The sequence below is a fragment of the Bicyclus anynana genome, chromosome 7 (genome assembly GCF_947172395.1).
Source record: "Bicyclus anynana chromosome 7, ilBicAnyn1.1, whole genome shotgun sequence".
Taxonomy (NCBI): domain Eukaryota; kingdom Metazoa; phylum Arthropoda; class Insecta; order Lepidoptera; family Nymphalidae; genus Bicyclus; species Bicyclus anynana.
Genome location: NC_069089.1, coordinates 8,689,717 through 8,717,572, shown reverse-complemented (window position 1 = coordinate 8,717,572; position 27,856 = coordinate 8,689,717). Strand labels below are relative to the sequence as shown.

The 27,856-nt window shown below is 35.3% G+C and overlaps 1 protein-coding gene across 1 annotated transcript; it reads left to right on the top strand.

Moving 5' to 3' along the window:
- Positions 1-9,518: 9,518 nt before the first annotated feature.
- Positions 9,519-27,319, top strand: LOC112047075 (slit homolog 1 protein-like). Its single transcript, XM_024084029.1, has 8 exons — positions 9,519-9,615; positions 12,256-12,420; positions 14,510-14,660; positions 16,193-16,336; positions 17,209-17,665; positions 20,918-21,177; positions 25,901-26,026; positions 27,054-27,319. Exons 1-8 carry the CDS (start codon positions 9,567-9,569, stop codon positions 27,298-27,300), a joined length of 1,599 nt encoding a protein of 532 aa, XP_023939797.1. The 5' UTR covers positions 9,519-9,566; the 3' UTR covers positions 27,301-27,319.
- Positions 27,320-27,856: the final 537 nt, after the last annotated feature.

Here is a 27,856-nt window from a genome sequence, read left to right as displayed (position 1 = left end):
CTCCAAAGATTGGAGTAGCCTTGGCGCTTTCTGTGGTGCTACCTCAAAAAAAAAAGTAAAAGGTGATACTGGGTGAAGAAATGGCTACAGAAAAGAAGTGAGTTATGCCACATGAATAGTATAAAAGAACTGGAACTAGATGACTTCTATAACTTTTTACGGATGGATTTTGACTCTTTTGAAGAGCTTTTTGCAATGGTGGCACCATTTATAGAAAAAAAAATACATTTTTTTTCAAAAAGGCGGAATGCCTTTTTGATTCTACGCTGTTTGTACGTGCACTCCGTGTGACAGCTACTGACAAACTGACTGAGAAATTGCCCCAATCGCGCTACACACGCACCCACGGCAGGGACGACTTAGGGATCAAGGATAGTCCCGCGCCCCTGTCGCCCTGCCGCAGGGCCATCCTCCCAAATTGACCCGGCATGCCTACACACATCACAATTAAGGATGCAATTAAGGGTCATCCCCACTCCTACACCCTAGATTGCCCCTGCGGCAGATGTGTGAGTAGGGCCTTTATAGCTCATTTCCTGTCTAACTTTAACTGATTCTAAAAATGGAGACTTTTTAAAGAGGTGTACCTAAAAAGGGTTATAATTATCGAATTATACACATTCCGCTTTTGAAGTAGGTACAATATAATTACTTAAAAAGTAGGTTGTTCAACAAGACAATTTCAACAAAGTACCTACCTATTACTTGTTTAGTAATTAAATCTCGTACAGAAACATTTTCAGAAAATTCCATTCCTACAGTCCCTCTATATAATTGCTGTATCCAATAACGAGACGATCTGTAGGTGTTTCCTGTCACTCCCAATTATCTTGTCACGGGCCTCCGTTTTCCTTGACGCCTTCCTTGACGTCTTTAAAATCCAAACATCCTTTGTTGCGTAATTATATTTTCTTTTTTTTTTATTGATAAAGAATACAATAAGGAACTTAAGCTAACTTATCATAATAACTATACAAATCATGCCCACGTGGAATGGTAGCAAGAATACTAGCTGCATTTCCGTGTTGGACAGCCAGGCTGATCCTTTGTGCAAAAAATGAGCCAGCCCTTCTGTCACCAGTTGAGGCAACTAGCAAATGATTCGGTATTTTCTTGTAATATAGCAGTTCATCTATAAAATTCATTGGTAACTAGCTGACGCCGCACGGTTTCACCCGCGTGGTTCCCGTTCCCGTAGGAAAACGGGAATAATATATAGACTATATAAATCTCTAATAATACATTATAATAGAAGACGCGGGAAATGTAGCTTTCAAAGAAAAGTTCAAGTTTCAATACATTTTCGGATATATCCTTCAACAACAAAAATAAATTACCTATTTATTAAATTTTCCCGGAAGTTATTATCAGGCTATATAAATGGCTCTCTTCATAAAGGAGACGGAATTTAGAGCTTAACCCACCACGCTGCTACACTATAGGTTGGTGGAAAAGTTTTCCCTGAAATAGGTACCTAACCTAAGTAACTTTTAAAACTGTTTTTGTAGAGCGTCTAGAAAATATAATAACCAATGCAGCAATAAAGCTAGTGAAATATTAAGTCTAAGTAGGGTACTTAACGTCGTAAGCAAGCCCTTATTAAAATCTGTATAAAACCAATTTGTTCTATATTACCCTTGGCCCGTATTTAGTAAAATCTTTCATAGATCTCTGGGGATATTAGTACCTCGCACGCACGTTACGTAAAAGCTAGAATTACGAGTACCTATCGTGTTAACTGGCTTACTGACTGTTAATTCTATCTCTAAATATTGTTAGGTAACGGTTTAAATTGTGTCTGTATTTTATATTACGTATTCTTTGAATGCAAGAAATTATATAATTGAGATTCACTGTTTTTGTTGATAAAATAGTAACTATATTATTGTAAAAGAGTTCAGCGTCGACCCTTATTTTTGACATGACAACGTCTTATAATTCGATAGAGCTGGCTGCACACTCGAAAAAAGATGACGTCATGCGTCGTTCCCTCGCTCTAGGGTTGCCAACTTTTGTTACAAGAAATAAAGTATATGTATAAGTATAAGTATCTAGTCTATGAAGATTATAAAAAGTATTTTAGAAAAACGAACATTTTCTTTTAAAAACTGCAACCATTCCATCAGTACATTCTTATGACGTTGTCACGTTCAACTATCGTCAGTAAACCGACTTTACAGACAACCGATTTCTTTTGAATTAAGATGACCTCTCGTACTCAGTTGGGAATGCCGCATTTAATAACCGAGAGGTCTAGGGTTTGATTTCCAGTTCGAATTAATTCACGATTTCTTGTTTTCATAAGTAGTTTAAGTACATTTATTATAGTCATATATCAGTCTAATCCAGAATTTCTCAAACTTTTCCACGAACCCCTGTTAAAATTTCCAAGTGACAGCGAACCCCTTACTAACTAATGGACAACCCCCCACCCTCCAAAGAAAAAAATAAATTTGACTGTTGAAGAAATAAGTTTTTTATTTGAATAAAAGGTAGCACATAAAGTACCAAAAGAAGTGTACTTGTAATATTAATGTGCTTGTTTCTTGTCGCAAACGGATGCAATGTTAGGAGTAATTTTAGACAATTTTAACCCTAATTCTGACTTGGTATCAGTTACGTAAATCTTGTCGCGAACCCCCTGCCGTCAAATGGCGAACCCCTAGGGGTTTTTGATTAGACTTTAATCAAAGATTACCGCCGAGCGATTTAACGATCTTGTATAAATAAATACCGCGTAGAGACAACGTAGAGACAACTCTACAACGTAACCAGCTTAACCTGTTTCGTCACTTAATATGCTAGCTCAATCACTAATATCATAGAGATGAAAGATTTGTTTGTTTGTCTGAAACTACTGAACCGATTTGAAAAATTCTTTCACTGTTGGGAAGCTATACCACCACCACGAAACCACGTGGGTGACCACCGTAAAAAACAACTTTTTATGGTTACAAAAACACACAATAATACAGAAATAAAAAGTTTTAAAATAAAAAACAACTTTTTATTGGTTGGTTGGTAAAAATAACTGTTGGTGGATTATCAACCGGCAAAGACGTACCGCCAAGCGATTTAGCATTCCGGTACGATGCCGTGTAGAAACCGAAAGGGGTGTAGATTTTCATCCTCCTCCTAACAAGTTAGTCCACTTCCATCTTAGACTGCATCATCACTTACCATCAGGTGAGATTGTAGTCAAGGGCTAACTTGTAAAGAATAAAAAAAAAAATCTTGGCTACTTGATTATGTCTGTGCAAATATTCACCTTTAGCAGGTGAGAACACCCGGACCCAATATGCCTGAGGGACTTGGCCAGGACGATGACGTGCTCGACAGATGTCTAGAGTGCCATCTTTCATAATATATTTCTAGTAGTTTCTCGTCTTAATAAACTTTTTAAACTTACTTACTTTTTTATTAATTCCAGCATTTCCACAGGTTCAATAGTTTTTCTGAATATGTATTTTCATTGTATATGAGGAGATACCAGACTTAAGAGACTTCTCCAAAAGTAGCTATAGGTAGGTACTAATAGTAGTAGTACTAATAGTAGTACTAATAGTAGTAGGTAGTCATTCTAAAATAGGCGAAAAATTTTACTTCATCTTTCTTCGCCTCATATATTCTCTTGAAATGATTTCCGTCATTATTCATAATATGCGGCATGATTGTTACGATGCGACGATGCTGTGTTTTGTTTTCCCTCATATAGGTTAAACTGGTTCAAAACGCTTTTTTTAATGTCCATACCGCCATGACGTCTATTGATTAGGGCTTTTATTAGCACACTGCGATGGATGGCTTTAGAGCTCAGTTTTGACGTCAAACGTTGATAGATCGCAGGAAATTGGCAGATCTAGAGCAATCACTTACAGCGGATTTTTATAGCCACTTCTCGTACTAAGTGACGTTTTATGAGGTGTTTAATGACAAACTAAAAGGATTTATAAATGCGTTGAAGGTATATTTTTTATTTTGCACGTAAATTAGATTAAATAATGAGCAATTCCTATTTATATAGTCCGTGGGTGATTTTTATTAATATTTACCTATGTTGAAATTTTGTATGTGCCTGTACCTCTAACGTGGTTATTTTCAGGTAATAGTGAATTTGTACCTTGTTCCACATTAGGCAAAATCTTAGTTGTTCTTGTTGTCTTGTTCTTAGCAAAAAGGTTCTGTGTTCGATTCAGCTCGAGGTTTTATAATTTTTAAATTTTCTCAGGTGTAGTCTGGCGACTGTGGTTAGTTACCACCCTACCGGCAAAGACGTACTGCCAAGTGACTTAGCGTTCCGATACGATGCCGCGTAGAGACCGTCAGAGGTACTGGTAGAACAAACTTCCAATTTATTCCGCTTCCATTTTGGATTGCATCGACACTTAACATCAGGTGAGATCGCTGTCAGGGCTTGTCATAGAATAAAATAAAATAAGTTTGTACGAATATGGATCCTTCCATATAGGAGAGGTTGTTTGACTTTAAAGTAGGCTTTAAAGACTTTGGGACTTTAAAATGTTAACGATGATGTTTATGATGTTTTTTTTTATATTTATTAGACCTTGTCTGCGATCTCAGTGAACGCAATTCAAAATGTTACGTGGGCTAACCTAGAAAAGGTACTATAGTTAGTAAGTACCCTTTGCTGGTTTCTACATGGCATTATAACAGAATGTGGTAACTGTGGAACATGAATTTTACAAAAAATCCTCAAGCTGCTGGACTCGAATCTATGATGACTCAGTTTAAAAGTGGTATTTCCAAATACAAGAGTCTAAATGTTGTAGTCTCAAGTTAATATTACGTAGACTCTAACTAGATTCAAGTGTCATCGTAAAAGTTAAGTAAATGTTCATTCCACAGAGGACAATTTTCGAACCAATATAACGTCGAGTTTTAAGCAGACGTAGACATTTCCTTAATTTTTTCCCGGGTTAACTGTTTCAGTTCCAACCACAGAATAGAGAATGATACAGAATGATTTTTTTGTAAGCCGCGCAGTGAAACCGGTGAAACCCATAAAAAAACAAACGTCACGCGTGCGACCCATTGACATCCGCATATTGTTGATATCTACCATAGACAAACATTTTCATAATTCGTATTTCCCTAACATCAATTACATTAATGTAATAAATATACTAATAAAATCAATAACCTTACAAAAGATATTCCATCTTAACTTTTTTAATTTAGTTAACAGTTGTTGTTTTTCTTAGTTTTTAAAAATATAAGACGCCATTTTTATTGAATAATATTGAAAATTACCTACTGATGCGACGCTTTGTGTCGTACTGACTCGAAAATGTATTACTTTTTGAATTTGTATTTTGAATGGCTGCATCACTGCCGTATTCCGTGCACTCTATCTGCCTATTCTTTAATCTGTGGTTTCAATGTAATAGTCGGCTTAGGACATTCGTGCGGCGACCCGAGCCTCTACGGCTATCCTCTGTATACGTTGTGGAGTCGAACATTATTTACACTGTTACATTATTACGGTGAAGAAAGCCTAACCTTTTTATATTTTCATATACCTAATGTTTTTAACAAAAAAAAATAACCGACTTCAAAGATGCATTACTCTAAAGAGTGAAAAATAACATCGTAGCTATGTATGTCCTTTCTATTAATTAGTTAAGAAAAGGTTAAGGAAAACAGCGTGAGAAAACGTGCATACCAGAGACTTTACTTAATTCTCTGCGTGTCTGCCAATTCGCATTGGGCCAGCGTGGTGGACTATTGGCCTAACCCCCCTCATTTTGAGAGGAGACACGAGCTCAGCAGTGAGCCGAATATGGGTTGATAACGAACGAATCCAATATAGAAGTTTGTGTTACTAATTGGTAAAAATTGGTATAAATTGGTAACAAATTTATACGAAGCTGATATCGCGGGCTAATTTGATGTACTCGTAAATAAACTGGCGGTAGGTATTTTATTTCATAGATGACTCGGGGTAAAGCACTTAATCAAGTAACCCATATCTGGCGCAAAATAACTGCAAGCTACCCTCTCTCTGCTGTCAACGGAAAGTGATATATTTTGCTTATTTTTACCGCAGGATATAACTTCGGATTTGTTTACAAATTTATATTAAAAAATAAGTATTGGAAGGGAACCTAGAAATTATTGCTACGCTTTTTCTAAATTTATATAATTATTGTAACAGTTAAATTAAATATTTTCAATTTAATTCAAAACCTGCATACCAGAGAAATTTCTCAATTATGTGCGTGTGTGAAGTCTACCAATCCGCATTGGGCCAGCGTGGTGGACAAATGGCCTAACCCCTCAGTAGTGAGCCGAATATGGATTGATAATGATGATGATGATGAAAGTAGAATCATGGTCTGATAAACACTCAGCTTTTATGAAATAAGGAAGGTCAAATCAAAGCTTCCATTATAATGGGACATAATAAATTATTATGACACTAGAGCGTGCGTGCTCTGTGAGGTTATGGCCTGTTATTGGTTATGGTTATCATACAGGTGGGGCTTCTAATATTTTCTGAGACTAATTACTTATAGACCAGAATCGCACCCAAATTCACGGAAAACGAACTTAGATTAGTTATGAATCATATATTAAACTAGAAGCTGATTTTTTTACACATTTTAACTACACAAAAAGGTATTTTTACGGAGATCTTTAACCTACGAACACGATTACATCTATGAAACATCGACAGTTTTTATAATTGTCATTAGATCGTTGAGGCAAGTCTTTAAGTAATAAATCTGAGACTCTTTTGCAACAACCATTAGTAAATCGAAGTTGTTGAAGATTTAATGTAATGTAGGTTAGTAGCTAGTTACGTAATAGTAAAATAACTTTTAAACTTAGTACTAGATAATTGAAGGAACCTCAGCTTGGCGGACGCAATCAATTCAGTTAACTGGTTAATTAAGGATCAAAATCAAACTGAGTGATGGATGATTCAATACGCGAGTAACATTTTTGGAACGAAGTTCTTTTTTCCCGACTACGGCGAAGTTCTTTTTTCCCGACTACGGCGAAACCAAAAGAAAGGATAATGATTTTGGCAGTCTATGTATGGTACCTATCAATCGCGTTCCAGTTATGGAACGGGTATCATGTAGGTATCATAGGTAGCTTCCCAAACTACTAGATCGCGGGTCTATGTATGTATGCGTGTATGTTTCATTGTAGCGCCTAAACTACTGAACCGATTTTATTGAGGTGTCAAAATGTTCGTAATAATATCCCAGGTAACATAGGCTATATAAATTTTATCAAAATTTTGTATGACAGAATTTAAACGTGAGATTAAATACAATTACATAATGATAATGACCTCGAATACAATTAAACGGCTACACCATGACCATTTTTGTACCTACTCATTTGTCTATTTAAATCTGAAATATTTTCTTGTTTCGTTATTTTTAGACCTCTTTCTACGTAGTTGGGTTATAGTTTTTAAATTCATTTTGTATCTGTGACTCACAGTAGACCTAACCGAACTGGCAGAAATACCAAATTACTAATAATTCAACAACAAAGCCAGACTTGCTATATCCAGTGATTTATGTTTTTTCTTGAAATGATCTCTCTTGCTCTTTGCGAGCAAATTCTTGATATTTTAGGCTCGGACTCACTCGCTATAAGCTAAAACTACATGTACGCGATCAAATACAATAACACAGATCCTTCAAAACAAAATGCCCAAGTGCAAAGACTCACGCATTGAGAATTCCGTACATATTTAAAATAATTATTAATTAGGAAAAATTAATGAATATGAAATTTTATGAATTTTTATAAAATTTTCAAGGAAAATTAGGAAGTCTAATTCTTAGAAATAAAAGTTCAACCTGATTGTATATGCCGTTGTGGAAAAACAAACCCATTCACCTACCCGTAGGCAGGTACTTGGCGATAATTATACCAACCGCAAATGTACACAGTAACTGAAATTTAAATTTCATATTGTTTCATTAAAGAACTGAACCGAGAAAACCCCTGTCTAAATTACACATGCAATGTCACGTTAAATCGTTAGCCTTTAACTAAAACTTCGACGACGATCACGCCTAACTTTTTAAAAACCCAGAATTCAGAGCTGTAGATACTTTAAAAATAAAAAAGTATTATTTTAAACTTTTGCCATATAATACCATTACATTATATACTTAAGATTTTCATTTAACATTATTGTTAATGAGAATATTGAAAAAAAAAAATGGAAAAGTAGAAGAATCCATTTTAATATTGTGGACATTAAATATAAGGAAGGGCAGGACATTAAATATATATACCACTGTTAACTAATAATATTAATAAAAAAAAAGAAAATCACTATGTCTAACACACACAAACAAACAAACACACACACATTTAAACAAAGTAGGTATATGTGTACTTGTTGCGAACGTTTCGACTGTACCTAATATCAACGAGTATTTTGTTCTTTAGTCAATATGCCTCATAGCAATTTCAATTTCACAACTCGTCGAACCAAGTCGATTTATAAAAATTCGATGTATTTTCGCTTTTGAGATTAAATTGCACGAAAATACTCTGAGTAGATACCTACTGAGTCGTAGGCTGACAGTTATTAGGTTTTCGTATTACATATATAACTAACACAGGATCATGTGAGTTAGAAATTCGCAAAAGAATTGGGATCTCTAAAATCGCCATGTCTCAGTTACATGCAATTTGACTGACATGAAAATCTTTTTAAACACCAAAATGCCACTTTCACACAAATTCGTGAATAAATTTAAAAAAAAATTAATAAAAAAAATTCAACCGACTTCCAACACAAAAATTAACTTACACTAAATTCAAATAATAACATAGTACCTATGTGCTAAGCCAGTGATGTTTTAATGCAAGACGTTTATATCACAAAATTTCTGTGGATCATTCAGAAACGGTTTAAATCAAAACACGACACTGGATTGACACCTCCTTCGAAGTGATAAGAAGGTAGCACTTGATATTATTTTTCGCTTTTTAGTTTAGGCTAGGCAGTGCTTGTTTGTATCTATGAAAACCGTCTATCCAAAGCCACCACCAAACTTCATAATTGGCTAATTATACATATTACTATCGTGAGTTTTATTCATATTAATTTATTATGAAACACAGCTAAACCTCTCGTAATACAACGTCGGATTATGCCCGACTAACGAAACTCATACGGGGCTCTTACTCATGAGCTGGTAATTGCAAACATAATAAATTAACATATAAAAGCTATATCGATTTAGGTGCATGGCGGACTTACATAGTCTTCATAACATGATATAATATATCTACTCGTATCTTCTCCTGTATAATGATTTAGTAAGTTTTCTATAGTTATAGCAGCTATAGTTAGTTACTAATAGATATCTTGTAGAGCATATTTAAAGGTTTAACTTAAGCCGATTAGTAACAGTAATTGTGGGTATACAATACCCGATTACGATGTCAGATTCGCTGGATAGCGCACTGTTGCATAATGCTTGCGTCATTTGAACAAAAGCGTCTGTGCTCCGAGATTTAGTACTATTGTCCTCAGGTGATCAGTGGAACGGAACAAAACGATGAGTACTGTATATATATTTATCACTCTGCAAATCCTCGTGCTAAAAGGTAAAAAAAATGTCTCCATTTATTTTAGAGAGTACCCGCTTTATCTCTATTAAAAATGTGTTGTTTTGAAATATTTTCTCTTCATGCGAATAAGAATTATATACCTAACTAATTCTGCTGGGAAATTTTCATTAAATGGAATAGGTACACAAGGTATTATAAATCTAAAATGATATTATTTTTATAGAAAAATAATAGGTACGTAAATGGTGGGTGGATTTATGTAAGGTTATTAACAGCAGTTGCTGCTGAGAACATTGAAAACTTGAAAATTCATTATACCTAAGCTACTATTATAAATTAAAAATAAAATTAAATTTGTCTGTCTGTTTTACTAAACAATAAACAATAATTATAACATAATTATAAACATCAAATTAAATATGACCAATTTTTTGCTTTTATCCGATCTACATGCTAACTCACAGTTTTCCTCAAAGCTCGGTATACTCGTATATAGATGATATTAGATGGTAATTACTAAACTTTCGGTGTAAATATAAAATCATGTTTTTTAATAAAAACATTGAAAGGCGAAAACTAGTTAACAAAACTTGCTTGACTTAATATCAAAGATATACTATAGAATAGACCAGCATGGCAGAAAATATTTTACGCTTTTCGGACACATAGTCAAGTTTAATTCAAGCTCAGCTGCTTTTGCAGTGAGAAAAATAAGACAGTTTACTGATGTTGATACAGCTAGACTTGTTTATTTTGCGTACTTTCACAGCGTAATGTCTTACGGTATTTTGTTGTGGGGCAAGGCTGCTGATATACATTCTATATTTGTACTTCAAAAAAGAGCAATTCGAGCAATATATTAACTAAAATCACGCGAGTCCCTTCGTCAAAAGTTTAAAGAAATAGGCATTTTAACAGTAGCCTGTCAGTATATATATAACAGTATAGTTTATGTGAGACAAAATATTAATTTGTACAAACGAAAAGGAGATCTAAACCCACGTCTTACTAGACACGGGCATAAGTTAGTTATTTCTGCATATCGTCTCCAAAGAGTTAAAAAATCTTTTGTGGGTTTGGGTGTACTCTTCTATAACAAGATCCCCAAGACTGTGATGGACTTGCCAATGCACAACTTTAAGCAATGTGTTAAAAAACATTTACTTAGTCAAGGTTACTACACTATTGATGAGTTCCTTAACGACAAAGGTGCTTGGAGGCCATTGGATCAGCTTCCACCTTCACACAGGAAATAAAACTATAAGAAATTGTAATTTAATTGTTATCAAATGTAAATTGTAATACTGTATGACTTTTTCAAAAGAGCAACTGTTGAGTTTCTTGCCGGTATCTTCTCAGCAGAACCTGCCTTCCGAACCGGTGGTAGAATCTTTACAAATAGTCAACTGACGTGTCAAAAGTGCTTGTAAACTGAGCCTACTTGAAATAAATGAATTTTGAATTTTTTGAATTTAATTTAAAGTTTAGGAGTATTCAAGTATCCAATACGATATTTATTACGATCTAACGTTAATGAACAATTTATGAACTCTTTAAAAGTGTTAACTAGTTATATACGAACTAGCGTACGCCCGAATCTCCGTCAGCGTTGAATGCGTTTTCTATTTTAAATTTTTTAACACTTTTAAATTTCAGTAGTTTCAGAGCCTTTTCACTATAAACAAACAAACATAAATTCTTCCCGCTTTATAATATTAGTGCAGATTAAGTACCTACCTAAGTCGTAGTAAATAAACCAATTAAGTGGCATTACTTATTTGCCCAGTAAATCGTTTACCCGGCTTTTTTGGGATATTTTTCGCCAATCTAACGTAGGTCAAGAAGGCTTCAAATACCTGCCATTACTTAAAGACAAGGATTAGTGGTTCAAGACTCTTGAACGTCAAAGCCTGAATTAGTGGATTTTATTATTTGTTGCTTGAAAATAGAATGGTTTTGTTCTATTTAATAGAGAGTGATGAACGACAAAAAACGGAGGTAATTTTTTTTTTAGTATGAACACTTATAAAAAAAAGAACTGAACAACAAGCCGAGCCACGAATTTTGAACCGTTTGAAGGTTTCATAGAGCCAAATACTACTACGAACATCTTCATAATTCGATCGAACGCTCTATTCGATGTTTCCATTTCACGCAAATCTGCTCGCTAGAATGCTCGGCAGAACGCTCGATAGAACGCTCGCTAAAATGTTCTCGTATTTTTCTTCATTCGCACGAATGCTCAAGTCTATCAGCACCTTAAAGATTCATCATAAATAATCAATATTTGGCTCACTTCTGAGCTCGAGTCTCCTCTCACAATGAGAGGAGTTAGGCCAATAGTCCACCACGCTGGCCCAATGCGGATTGGCAGACTTCACACACGCTGAGAATTAAGAAAATTCTCTGGTATGCAGGTTTCCTCACGATGTTTTCCTTCACCGTTTGAGACACGTGATATTTAATTTCTTAAAATGCACACAACTAAACAGTATGCCCAGGGCCGGATTTGAACCCACACCCTCCGGAATCGGAGGCAGAGGTCGTATCTACTGGGCTATCACAGCTTGTTTCCTGGAGATAGCTACTAAGCTATACGAACGAGGCTGAAGGCGGTAATAAGATGTTTCTGTTTAGCTTGTATTCTAATTGTGGAAATAAATAATTGCTCTCTAGGTATCCGGGCGACAGTCGCAGAAGCACCATGCAACCTCTCAGCCTGCGATGTGCTTCACATGTTCACAAACGGTCAGAAGTCGGGTCAGTCTCTCAATATGGGCTGCACCACAGATCTGCATTGGCGCAAGCTAGACCGACGACTTCAAGCTATTGAGCAATCGGGTAAATAAACATATAAGTAATTATAGATAAAATTATAGACAAGGAGCCCGTGAACCTTCATATTAAATCCAGGAGAACATGAAAAAATTACACTTTATACTTAGACGGTTGAGGATCTGGATCCTTAAAACCTTCCAAAGTCACCACGGTCCAAACTCCATAATAGGGTAATTGACTCATGTTAAATTTAATTTAAACAATATTAATTTTGTGTAGGTAAGTAGTAAGGGTCCGAAATATATCGATATAAATTAATAAAAGTTAAGGATTTCTTTTAAAACTTAATTTAAATATCACGAATTTTTTATCCAAACGTCCAAAACGTAACTATCAGCCTTGATGTATTAAAAGTCGAACTAATTATTGTAACAAACAAAATAATATTTAAAAACTAATATTTTAATGTAATCACGTTTCAAAAAAATATGAATTATTTTTTAGTCTAGTAGAATGATAATGAACTATTTAAGACCATTTAAAAAAAAGTGTCAACTAACCTATTGGCTACCGTACTTACTTATGATTGATGAATTAGAAGCATGAGCTTCAGCTTTTATAAAATGACGAAAGTCTGGGGTTTCACGGGCTCTTAGTCTATTATGATATCTTCAGTTTAGTTTATTTTATGTTCATAATCTTGATAAACAATAAATTGAAACGTCTGTCTGTGATATCAAAATAAATATTGCTTATAGTTATTTACAAAATATTAAAACAATTTTATTAAATTGTTGTCTCTCTGTTTATCTATTTGCCTGATTGATTGTTCGGTTAGCACGAACTGTGGAACGGCTGAACGGATTTTAATGGGACTTTCAATGGAACTTAGAAGAGATACTTATAGGCTACAAGCCAAAGTTGCGGGGGCTAATAACTAATAAGCTTAACAATACTTAAACATATTTAAAATAAACAATATATTAAGAATATAGACATGTTTCTAAACATTATTATAATTTAAGTATACCTACTAAGATAATTTTCAATAATCTCTACAAGCAAACAGATGACTATACTTCAACAGAAGTGGTAAATGTTGTTTTATGGCATTATTAAGTATATAAATAGGTACATGATAAGAAGATAACATAAAAATTTTTCATGAAATTCCAACACTTAATGGCTCAAGAGGCTGTGGAGGCTAGACCTTCGACATTTCCTAAAAGTTAAAAGTTAAAGGGTTTCAGCCACACTTATGGCAGGAGCATGGGGAGTGACCCCATGCTCCTGCCATAAGTAGATAATGTCCTAAAGACGAGTATGATGTTTACATCATTGTGACTTTTAAATGGTAAGACAGTTTGGCAATGTATTGCTAAGGTGAAAACACAAACGCCTTTGTGTGTGTAAAAATAAAGGGGTTGAAAGGCATTTTTAAAATATTTAGAATGATCCTGTATCATAGCCATGTGATGCTTTTTCAAAAACCCAAATGTTCGTAAACACTAAAAGACAGATGATTATGTTTCTGCTTTGTTGTTCAGTTCACTTTCACACACAAAAACCAAAAAAAAAAAAATACATACGCATCTGTCTATACTATTAATAATTAAGGTACACCGTCTTTGTACGAAAATTGTACCAATCAAATAATAATTATGTAGGTACGTAACACGTAAGTAATGTCCAAGCCTTAAATAATTTATGAGTAAACTTTGAATTTTTTAATGTTTTCTTCGCAATATTATGAGAAATCATGACCTTATTCGCCAGATACTTTGCATCTTTGTAAGATTTAGCTAGACGGTCTTACAAATATTTTTACTGGTAGCCCTTAGAAACTAACTGAACTTGACTAAGCTAACAAACATTCATCTTTAATAATTTTCTATATTAATATTATATATATAAAGCTGAAGAGTTTGTTTGTTTGGTTGGTTGAACGCGCTAATCTCAGGAACTACTGATCCGATTTGAAAAAATCTTTCAGTGTTAGATAGCCCATTTATCGAGGAAGACTATATTATCTTGGTATTTCTACGGGAACGGGCGAAACCGCGCGGCATCAGCTTTGTCTTTTATAAAATAACGAATGTCTGGCTATCATAGGCCCTACTTTGTTATGACTGTTTAAATTTTATCATATCAGTTTGGACTATCAGCTTCGGGCAGTCTCGGTGGCGTCAATGTTCCAAGGCGTCCTGCAGATGTGATGCTACGCACCGCTCCCTCAAGTGCTGGAGGGCTGGCCTGACCTCTCTCTCACCTGATCTGACTGTACCAGTTGACTTATATACCATGTAATATATTGTTATATATTATTTACGTATGAGATAGGTAAATTTATAAAAATAGGGACTTGTTGCACTTGTTTGTTATCTTCTGATAAGAGTAGTTCCTTACTTTATGTCAAGTGACAAAGTCAAATTTTGTTATCCGACAATTAAAACAGAGCTTGGTTAAACAGTCAATTATGTGAAAGAGACGAAAGTGATAAGGCTATCTGACACTAATAACTAATATACGACAATAATAATAAATAATATTAAGGGTGGTAAAACAGGCCCTAAAATAAATTAATAATCAAATATTATTATCATTCGTCAAATTAATGTTTTAAAGGCGATAATTTGTGTGTACATGTTTGTTACTTCTTCCCTCCGCAAATACTGAACCGATTTGGCTGAAATTTGGAATGGAGATAGATTATACTCTGAATGAACACAGGTTTCATTTATCTAGAAAAATAGCTCCCGCGGAATTAGATAGAATAGAATTCCACGTAAACTGAGTTTCGGGCGTCCGCTAGTTACTAAAATAATAATTAATCCGCTAACGTATGAAGTAGTCTAGTTAGTTACTAAAAAATAGTAGATTGATAATTTAATTCATAAAGTGTAATAAATACAGCTGGATAATAATTTTATCTTATAATTCTCTCTCGACTCTCAAAAGTGATATCATAACATTTTACGGTTATCATAGTTTCAAGTAGATACAAGTAGAACATAAGTCAATCTCTGTGTTTTTATTCAATCAAGTCAATAATAATTATTATTATCTCTACATATTATATACTAGAGGGTTGCAGGGAGCCGCTGGATGCTGGCGGCTCGAGACCGTTGTGATTGGAAGTCCATGCTAGAGGCCTATGTCCAGCTGTGGACGTGTATCGGCTGATAACGATGATACATATTATTATAGGTAAAACAAAGTTCTCCTCCTCCGCTGCATCTTTCTGTCTGTTTGTTCGCAGACAGAAATTTTCATATGGTTTTCACTGATAAAGTGATAGATAAATAAACAGAGTATATTTTATCCCACGCTGGTGGGACGCACGCATTTATATACGCTGGTGAAACCGCGTCTATACTAATATTATAAAAAGGTAAAGTTTGTGGTGCTGTAGGGGGTAATCTACTCAACGGATTTTTATTTTTTTTTATTATTCTTTACAAGTTAGCCCTTGATTACAATCTCACCTGATGGTAAGTGACGATACAATCTAAAAATCGCTTGGCGGGTAGGGTGGTGGTAGGGTGGTAACTAGCCACGGCCAAAGCCTTCTACCAGCCAGACCTGGACCAATTAAGAAAACCTTAATCGGCCCAGCTGGGAATCGAACCCAGGACCTCCGTCTTGTAAATCCACCGCGCATACCACTGCGCCACGGAGTCCGTCAAAATTGATAATCGTTTAACTAATATAATACCACGTTATTTATGAGTGTCACAAGCTATATTTTATCCACGTATTCTTACGGGAAAGGGAACTATGCTAGTGAAACCGCGGGGTGTCTGTTAATTTTAAATAATTTCTTTAAAATTTCCAGTGATCTCGGCACAAACAAACTGCGAACGCTGCACAAGACAACGTTCAAAGGAATGCGATCATTAACGGAATTGGATATGTTTGACAACAACATGGAGTTCCTTCCGTCGGGGATTTTTGATTCTCTCGTCAATTTACGAATACTGTATGTATTTACAAACGAAATAATTCTAATAATATTGGGAATTCTCATTATACCTACATAAATAATATTTCTTACATAAATAAGATTACATAAATAAGATTTCCTATTCTTTTCAGGGAAAGTAGATAACTTGTGATAAGACATGTCTTTACTGTGCTTTTAAAATTTCGGAAGAAATGTTTTTATACCTAATAAAAATGCAAAAGTTTGTAATTTAAACATGCAAAAACTACTAGGCGGATTTGTTTTTTTTTTTATTTATTCATTTTATTCTTTACAAGTTATCCCTTGACTACAATTTCACCTGATTGTTAGAAGGAGGATGAAAATCCACACCCCTTTTCGGTTTCTACACGACATCGTACAAGAACGCTAAATCGTTTGGCGGTACGTCTTTGTCGGTAGGGTGGTTAACTAGCCACCGCCTCCCACCAGCCAGACCTGGAATTGTTTGTTTGTTTGTTTTATTGTTTGATTGTTTGTTTGATTGAAAGCGCTAATCTCAGGAACTACTGGTCTGATTTGAAAAATTCTTTTAGTGTTAGATAGCCTATTTATCGAGGAAGGTTATAGGCTATATATCATCCCTGTATTTTTACGAGGAACCACGCGGGTGAAACCGTGCGGTATCAGCTAGTATACAATATAGTTCAACTTTTTTATAAAGGTATATTTTTTTAAATTCCAATTTCAATGAACGAAGCTTTGACCCTGTTCCAAAAATAGCTGAATCTACCTGAAGGCGCAAAACAAAACGATGCTTTTTATAAAAATAGTGTTATTTTTGAATACAGTAGCGGTTTTAAATTGAAATTCAAATGAAACTCCGACAAATACGGTGGAAAGCCGTACAATTCGTTTTATTTTTTCAGACGCTTGCAGAGGAATTATTTAGAGGAAATCAATAACGACGCATTCCGCTATACAAAGAAATTGTTCCACGTGGATTTATCTAACAACTTCCTGTACACTCTCCCTGAGCGATTGTTCGTCAACAACTCGTACTTGGAAACCATTGACATTTCCAACAACCAGATTGTTTATATACCCTCCTTTACGTTCATTGGTCTCAAGTCATTATTGATTCTGGATTTATCAAAGAACAAAATTCAACAAATAGAAAATGGAACCTTTTTATTAAAGAGTCTTCAAATATTGAAACTCTCGGATAACAAAATCAGTAATATCACAGAGAATGCATTCGAAGATCTCTCTTCCCTTGAAACTTTGTTATTAGATAAAAACAATTTGTTGAATATACCCAGTAATTTATTTTGCAATCTCCATTGTTTGACCTTCTTGGATCTTTCGAACAACCAGTTGTTAAGCGTAAGTATTATGTGTTCTTTATATCTCAGACCAATTATCTATGGACTTGTATCATACTCAAATTCACCACATACCTCCACGGAAGACCAGCGCTACGCTGGTGCATCCATCACTAGCGTCACGTCATCAACCCATATTCGGCTCACTGCTGAGCTCGAGTCTTCTCTCAGAATGAGAGGGGTTAGACCAATAGTCCACCACGCTGGCCCAATGCGGATTGGCAGACTTCACACACGCAGAGAATTAAGATAATTCTCTGGTATGCAGATTTCCTCACGATGTTTTCCTTCACCACCATCACTAGCGTAGCACATGCTTAATTAATAATTATCTTTAAATTATTAGTTTTTTCTATTTTTAAAATTTCTTTCATCTTTTTATATTTGTTGACTTTTGAATGTGTGTGTATTATATTTGTGTGTGTGTACAAATAAAATATTTTCTTTCTAAATTCACCAACAAAATTGTCTGTCGTTTCTTGAGGGGGGCGATCATTAACTCGCACATCGAAATATTTAACACCTATAAATATTTACTGTATCGTTAAACTACACACAACTGTAAATTTCAATCGTAATACACACACGTATTTGTACTGCGTCTATACGATTCTACAGACGCAGTTTCTATAAACACATTAGATCGTGATCATATACTTTTGACAGTGGGGTATCACTAGCCTAGCCTAGCGAGGCGAGGCAGGTCCTATGGTAATTGGTCTTAGCTTTACTTAATTTAACGACATAATAAGTTTATAAGCATGTATTTAATATTAAGTTTATGAATTTCTTAGAGCGAATCCAATAAATTATCCAAGAAGTTGTGAAGTTATTGGTAGACCCCTTGCCTCTGAGAGCACGTTCAGTCGTCTGTCCCAGTCTTAATAAGAACGATTTATGTCTAAAGTGACCTTTACAGAGTTAAAACATAACTCAAAGCCCAACAATCTGGATTTGAGTTTTTTTTTTTTATTTTTTTTTTCTTTACAAGTTAGGCCTTGACTACAATCTCACCTGATGGTAAGTGATGATGCAGTCTAAGATGGAAGCGGGCTAACTTGTTAGGAGGATGATGAAAATCCACACCCCTTTCGGTTTCTACACGGCATCGCACCGGAACGCTAAATCGCTTGGCGGTACGTCTTTGCCGGTAGGGTGGTAACTAGCCACGGCCGAAGCCAGACCCAGAGGCCAGCCAGACCTGGACAAATTAAGAAAATCTCAATCTGCACAACCGGGAGTCGAACCCAGGACCTCCGTTTTGTAAATCCACCACGCATACCACTGCGCCACGGAGGCCGTCAAAGGAGGAGGAGTAGTGTGGGGAATCTAAGCACTAAATCTATAATGCTGGGCCGTTTGACCTTGACCCTAGTGTACTATTAATATTCATTTGCACATTCTGATAGTCCACTACAAGGTGGTGGGCGTAGTGGTCATGTTTTAACTCTGTAAATGTAAAAAGAAATAAAAAATAAAATAAATAAATGTCAATTTATTACTTACCGTGCTCTCAGAGGCCTGGGTTACATACGAGATCAATTGTAGGTAATATACAAAAAACAAGTGCTTCTGGAAATTAAGAACAAAAATTGTCACACATTTCGATCGCGTGAGTTCTGGTGATGAGGGGGAGACAGCAATTAACTACAGGAGTTATGTAGAATTACTTCGCTTACCATCTTCTAATTAAAATTTGCATGGAGTAGGTTGCCCGTTAATTACGCTTCTATGCCTTTAACATCTTTATTGCACAAACTGTAGCAATTTTTTTAATAAATTAACTGAAATTAACTTATGTAGTGTCATAAGCCCACGTGATAGTTATGGTTTATTTAGTAATAACTACTAACTAACTAATTAAGTAACAGGTTAAAATAACTAATTATTAAGTAAATTTTACACCTACTTAAATAAAAACACTGTTCGTGTAAATACAAGCGCAAGATATGACGAACATCGTCATATCTTGGGCTTTGAAAATATTGTTGCGTTTAAATATTTCACGCACGCGGAGTAGCGTATGAATAATATAGACACAATTTAAAATACACACTCAGTGTTTTATGATAGTCGTAAAAACAATACAATAACTATTTTTTTGCTTAGCATCTAGCTAGGCTTTCCAAGTATCTCTACCAGACGCCATACTATGCAAACAGGTTGTGACGTCACATTTTGCAAATATTGTTATATACCACACAAGAAAACCATTTTAGTATGTGTAGGCGCAATTTTATAATAATCGAAATATCCTATATACAATTAGTCTTTGGCGTTGATTAAAATATTAAACCAAAATTTCTACGTACCTTACTGAAAATACAAAGCGCGGGTTGCCGCCTGTTACGGAAACTAGTTTAAAATGACTTAATAGTCAAAGCATTCCATGGGTACGTTATCTTCTTTGTGAAGTTTTTGAACTACGTGAAAATAGACCAGAATAAACTTAAAATAAAATATTTTGCGTTGATGTTAAATAGTAATGTAATCACTACCTACATTTTTCTTATTAATTACCAATATTTTTATTTATCTCTACATAATATGTTTTTATTTCACGTGTATTTGTCTTTGTGGTGTGCAAATAAAGTATATCTATCTACATTTAAGTGTAGTTAGATGGATGACTTAGTAATTCTACTTAAGCTAAAGACGTTCTAATCGTATTGAGATACTAAGATATCTACTGACTAGTATTTATAAAATATAAACTTTTTAAGTTAAGTAAATCTCAATAAAAGTGGGACAAGGGCGATTCGGACTCGTCCACTAACGGTCCCATTCTTGATTACGTACGTGTCTTGAATAAAGAATATTTTTTTAAATTAATATAATTACATAAAACTCAAACAAATGTTTATTTTTAGATAGGTATCTAAAAACCAAGAGCCGTGATAGCCCAGTGGATATGACCTCTGCCTCCGATTCCGGAGGATTTGGGTTCGAATCCGGTCCGGAGCATGTGCATTTTAAGAAATTAGATAGATATCACGTGTCTCAAACGGTAAAAGAAAATATCGTGAGGAAAACTGCATACCAGAGAGTTTTCTTAATTTTCTGCGTATGTGAAGTCTGCCAATCCGAATTGGGCCAGCGTGGTGGACTATTGGCCTAACCCCTCTCATTCTGATAGGAGACTCGAGCTCAGCAGTGAGCCGAATATGGGTTGATAACGACGAAATAAAACACAAACAAATGTTTTTTTAAATAGGTACCTAAAAACCAGATATTAACATAATTGATTATTTAGTTGACAGGTCTCGAGTTCCAAAATTTAAGACAACTCCGAAATTTGAATTTGAAAGGCAACTACTTAACAGAGATTCCGGACGACATTTTTGCCAACTGCTCAAATTTGGAGAAACTGGATTTATCTAAAAACAAATTACGCTTCCTGAATATCTCAGCGTTTCACGGCTTGCAGAATCTTACGTCGCTCATACTCTCTGACAATCAAATATATGAGGTGCACTTGAAGACGTTTTCGACTTTGAAGAACCTCACAACATTGTAAGTATTTTTTATTATCTATACTAATATTTTATATGAGGTGATGAGTATCTCTGGCGAAAACAAGCGAGTCGCAGGGATTCGCTGGATGCAGGCGGCTCAGTATCGTGATGTTTGGAAGTCCCTACAAAAGGCCTATGTCCTGCAGTGGACGTCCACGGCTGATATGATGATGATGATGGATGATGATGATGATGAGTATCAAAGATTTGATTGTTTAAATGTTTGTTTGCGTTGCATAGGCTCTGGAATTACTGAACCGATTTGACAAATTGTTGTTAATAAAGTATAGTGTTATAGGATATGGTGATACGGATATGGGTTGGGGACAGTGAAAAATATAACGACAAATGTAAATATACATAGTTATAAAAATTTGTGTATTTGGTGTAAAGACTACCTAATTATGCTACTTAAAGTAATCACTTATTCTGGTATGACAAAAAGATTTTGATGCATTAGCTAATACGATATTTTCAATTAAATATTACTTTTGCAGTGCGTCAAAATTTTCAGTTTAGAATCGCATTATGTCAAGGGTCGTTTGCTGTCTTTCAGTTATTTACGATATTATATCTTATCCTGCAACCTTGTTTAAGGACCTTTATGATGTCCTGATCTATATTTTGTAGTTTATTTTACGCATTTGGATTTACACGCATGTGACATGTAGGCGTATTAAACGGGATGACGAATCGCATTAAACGTTATGAAAACATGTCTCAAGTTGTAGGGACTGGCGTAAAACGACTTATTATGCGAGAAATCGTTATAAGCGTGATCGTCTTAAGCTGGTTCTACTGTATACACCTTTCTACCTTTCTAAATATACCTATCCTCCAAACCTTAAAAGCAGTCCATGGTTTGAGTTCAAATTTTCATAAAACATTTCATTTCTACTGTTGTCCATTGTATTTCTATACCTCTGAAGTCCGTTTCCAAAAAGCCTTCAGTCGCTATTGTTTATGCTTTATTTAATTTATTTATTCTGTTTACTTATTCGCACGAACTTCAGGTTCAATTAAGGGACGTAAATTATATCCGAAGTTTTTTGGCATAAGGTACAACTATTTTCCAGGAAAAGGAAAGTACTAGAACAACTTATAAAATGCACTTGAAGTAGGAAAATTTCATAAACATTCCGTAGAATATTAGTTAGATAAAGATGTTATACTTCTCTGAAAATCGTAGACGAACCAAAGGTATTGACACAGCTCAAGTCGCGAAGCTGAAGTGGCAATGGGCAGGCCACATAGTTCGAAGAGCCGATTGACATTGGGGTCCCAACCCAAGGTGCTGAAATGGCAACCCAGCACCGAAAAGCGCAGTGTTGGTCGGTCTAAGTGGACCGAGGACATCAAGCGGGTTGCAAGGAGCCGCAGGATGCTGGCGACTCGAGACCGTTGTGTTTGGAACTTCATGCAAGAGGTCTATGTCCAGCTGTGGACGTCCATCGGCTGTTAATGATGATGACGATGAAAGATGTTAATAACAAAAAGCATCATTCTTAGTTAGTTAGCCTGGTCGTAGGCGTACATCTTGGTTCAAGAACTTACGCCAATGGTTTAATATGAGTACCAGATCACTCTTTCGGGCAGCAGTGAACAATGTTAAATTAGCCTTAATGATTGCTGACCTCCGATAGGAGATGGCACTATAAGAAGAAGAAGATCATTCTTAGTCAGTTGCGGAACGTGGCTAAATCTAAAAATAACGTCAAATAAAAAAATAATATAATATACTTATATATATATATCAGTGTATTATCAACATTCCGTAGTTGTATCAAATTCAATCCTTATCTTAGTACCATTTTACTGTGTCGACGTAACAGAGGGAAATCCCGGATGGATCTCGTCGACACAAATAGACAGTCGTATCTACAAATGGAACTCTTAATACCTTGAAGCCCAGTTGAAAGGTCACAGTTCGCGCGTATCGTGTATCAATGTGTAGGTATTCAACTAACAATTTTTTTTTATAAGAATATTTTTCATTCAAAATACAATTACGATTATTTTAGCGTAGCCACTGATGATCAAGTTATCTCACATGCCAGCAGCGCTAAAAGCTTGACGACCGATAAAACTGACCGTGTGTTGGTCGCGATGTGCATGACATCACGCCGATCGCGACCAACACACGATCAGTTGTATCGGCTGCCAAGTCGTTAGTGCTGCTGGTATGTGACATTAATTTGATCGTCAGTGGCTGACGTTAGCGATTCTGAGAGGTTCTGGGTTCCTGGGTTCGATCTTTGCCTTTGGACTAATGTTGTATTCCGTTCTAGAACAGGCTTATCGCTAAGAGGGGAAAAGAGATTAATAGTCACGTTAAAACATTTATTAAATGACTTTTTTTAATGAATTCATATTAATTAACTTAACATGAATTCATATTTTATTAAACTTTATAAAAACCTGTAGATTGATTAATATATAGATCAACATTGCTTAGGATTCAAAGATTTTGATATGAGTAAAATGCTCGTAAAAATACGAGTAAAAAAAAATCTCATTTCCATATATTTTGGTATATATTATTTATTATAAATTTAATTATCAATTTTCTCATAACAAACCTTAACACGGTAGGTAAATAGTAAGGAAACGAGTAGGCACGTGTAAACATAATACATCGATGGTGGACACCCATAATCAAAACACTGTGACCTTTTTTTTATATAAGGAATCTAAGGAAACTCTTGTCTTCTTAGGGAAGCAAGAGCTTCACATATATAATAATTTCAGTCATTATAATAATAATTTTAGTCAATGGTCTTATAGCGAAAAGCTTTGACCAACACCTTAAGAAGCTTAACTGGTGGATCAACGGTCGAATAAATTTTTAATATTGTTTCGTATTTTATTACCATTGTTAAAAATTTACGAAAAAGGGCAAATAAATAAATAAGAGAAATATTATTGTTTGAACCTTCAAAAGAGAATGACTGATCAATGATCATGGCAAATATATGTATACGTATTTGCAATTTGAACTAAGAGAGATTGGAAGTGATTTGATTTACCCCCTGTGTATAATTCAGGGGAAATTGACGGTTGTCGCCTAATTACTTAAATAGGTGACCCGAATTCCGATCCCCTTGGGTATACCGTAATGATGTATTGCGAATCCATTTCACATTTGACAGTATGTTTAGGGTTCTGCACATCAAGAGGAAAATGTAATTCAAACTTTCCTCGTTAATTTAATAGCTAGCCTATGTTTAAAGCTTTGGATCAGAAGATCCAGCTGGCCAATTCACTAATGCTGGCCACTCACCATCTTATAAGCCCACATACGTGCACAACTACAGCGATAACGGCTTGACGTCCGATAAAACTGATTGTGTGTTGGTGTCATGTCATGTCATGCACCAATACACGATCAGTTTATCGGCTGTCAAGCCGTTAGCGCTGCCTGCAGGCATGTGAGCCTACTTGATCGTCAGTGGCTGACATAACTTACACTAACTTACTACACTTTCACGAAGTACGTCAAAGTTAGTGAATGACAACAAATCAATAACAACAGCATTATTCGTATTCTGTGCAGCCCATTGTTAACAAAAATCGAAATGTCAACTACGTACTCTATAATAGCCACGAAGGGTTGTCTGTAAGCACTGGATGACATTTTTTACCTATAATGTCAATTTAAATGAGTTAGCATTAGATAAATAGTGAATACGAATAAAGTTACTTTATTCGTATTCTGAGCTCCCACTTTTTTAATATATAATTTACTTATTTGTCCTTTTTTTTAATGTTGAACAAATACAAAATATAATACAAACACTATTAATAATTTATATAAAAAAACTTTGTTATTTTATTCCACTTTTATTATTATTATCCTCCAAGAGAGGCTTGAAACCATAGTGAGACGTTAAAATAGGATGATAACATCAAAAGGAAACAGCGGAGCGGATAAGGCTTCAAGAGGATCAGTTTGTTATATATCTGTCAGTAAGTCTGTATGTCTGTCAAGAACAGTTCCGCAGTACTCGTGGAGGATTCGAGATTAGTACCAACTACTCGAATTTCCTCTTTTTAAGTCATTATTTTGTCTCTAGAAGCATTGAATAATAATCAAACTTCTGCATTAACTATGCTATTTCAGTATATAACATATATATATATATATTCGTATTTTTATATTTTCACTACAGATACTCGCTAAAGATAAGATAAAGGATTGGGTGTACTCTTCCATAAAAATATCCCGTTTATGGACCAGTCAATGCATAAGTTCAAACAATGTGTTAAAAACATTCCAAGGTCGAGGTTAAATATCCTCGAGGACATCATCGAGGAGGCCATTGGATCAGCTTTCATCTTCACATAGGCAGGAAAAACAAAGGAAATTGTAATGAGTTTAACTATTGTAAATTATAATAATGTATGATTTTTTTAAAGAGCAACTGATGAATTTCTTGGCGGCTCTTCTCAGCAGAACCTGACCAAACTGGCTTGATGTTATATATTATGCTTTCGTATTTCATTAAAATTCAGTGGGACTACTTAATTACTACTTTAAAATTTATCCAGAACCTTGATGCTTCAGTTCTACGACTCGCACTTGCCCGATTTTTTAGTAGGTAGCTAATTATCGTCACATTCTCAAGCCACATCTCCCTTTAAACCTTTTACTTTTTCAATGGTTTTGCTTCTTTTATCCACTTCTTTCTATTTTACACATGCTACTTTATTCTATTTTACAGATATTTGGACAATAACATGTTCCCGTCTTTGCCGTCTCGAACTCTGGACTACCTTCCAAAGCTGGCGAATGTCAAACTTTCTAACAACCCTTGGCACTGCGACTGTCACGCACTCTACGTGTCTGCGTAAGTTTTCCATAAAATCAAAGTCAAATTACATATAATCTCTAAGGAAATATTGTTAACATTTTTTATTTGATATACCTTGAAAATTATTGTGAGAATAACAAACGCGCCATAATCTGAAAGGGCCAATTGTTAAGCACTATTAGTATAATTTTAATTAATGTTCGAAATCATTTTTATTCTTCTGATGTTCGGTGAAGATGGACGTCTTCAAATAGAATCGTGTTGAAAAAGAGTTTTTATGGGGGCATGCTAAATACCTCGGTCTCTGGTACGGAAATTAGTAACTATTAATTGTGGCAGCCTACCGAACTATCGGACCAAACCGGACCGAATTTCTATTATCTTAATACCACGTTTTACCATTTGTATCCTGGGACTGTAGTCATGTGGTACGTCATTATCTTTTAACAATCACAAACGCTTCGAAATTTAAAAATTTATGCGAATGACATTAGTTTTCGTCAGATCACGTGACCGTCACTCAACAGTCATTCCCATCCATTTTTTAATTTTTTGAAGCGTTAGTGTTTGTAGAAAGAGAATCGACGTGGCTACAGACCCAGTACCTTTACGCAGTAAACCAAGACATTACTAATTGCACTATTGAGATCATCAGGCCACTTAAATTTATTAAATAGCCTTACCCTTCCACTACCTTACCCCTACCCTACCACTCGACGGCGACGGAAGCTTAAAAAATGGAGTAACTTATCCAGTTTTCTCAACATTTCCTTTCACTGCTCTGCTCCTATTGATCATAGCGTGATGAAAAGTATACTATAACCTGCCCAGAAGTACGAAGAATAATTGTACCAAGTTTCGTTAAAATCCGTCGAGTAGTTTTTGTTTCTATAAAGAACATACAGACAGACAGACAGACAAAAATTTTACTGATTGCATTTTTGACATCAGTATCGACCACTAATCACCCCCTGATAGTTATTTTGGAAATATATTTCATTCATGTACAGAATTGACCTCTCTACAGATTTATTATAAGTATAGATTTTTTTACTTATTACAGATGGGTACGGCTCAATGAAATGAAAATTTGGGACTATTCGCCAACGTGTGTTTCTCCATGGTACCTGGAAGGACATTTTCTCAAAAAACTCAAGTTCCCAGAGCTATGTTCCGGTCAATGGGCCAGCATGGTGAATTTATCTCCCAGATTGCCCATGCAGCAGCTGTTGTCACTCAACGTAAGCGTGAATAGGAAGCCACAAGAGAGCATGGAGCAAATCGACGTTGATATGGACGATTGGAACTAAATAAATGATTACAATTGAACTACTGTGTTTTATTGCTTAACAATTTTATAAAGTAGAGCACCTAACCAAAAAAGATACCTAATCTACTGCATGTACGTTGAATGAAAACGGCGCACAAAAGTTGATTATCAAAGTATTTTATTTATTTTTTTAATTCTTTACAAGTTAGGCCTTGACTACAATCTCACCCGATGGTAAGTGATGATGCAGTCTAAGATGGAAGCGGGCTAACTTGTTAGGAAGAGGATGAAAATCCACAGTCCTATCTACACGGCATTCTACCGGAACGCTAAATCGCTTGGCGGTACGTCTTTGCCGGTAGGATGGTAACTAACCACGGCCGAAGCCTCCCACTAGCCAGACCTATAGAGAAAACCTCAATCGGCCTAGCCGGGGATCGAACCCAGGACCTCCGTCTTGTAAATCCACCGCGCATACCACTGCGCCACGGTATACACTACCAAGACAAATTTTACTTATTATCGTTATTTTTGACTATGGGTACCTACAACAGACCCGTATGGAGCCGTGATAGCCCAGTGGATATGACCTGTGC

Coding starts and splice junctions, on each gene's coding strand:
- LOC112047075 (XM_024084029.1), top strand. CDS start 9,567: ATGAGTACTGTATATATATTTATCACTCTGCAAATCCTCGTGCTAAAA. Junction 12,421..14,509: donor TCAAGCTATTGAGCAATCGG/GTAAATAAACAT, acceptor TTATCATATCAG/TTTGGACTATCAGCTTCGGG. Junction 14,661..16,192: donor CCAGTTGACTTATATACCAT/GTAATATATTGT, acceptor TAAAATTTCCAG/TGATCTCGGCACAAACAAAC.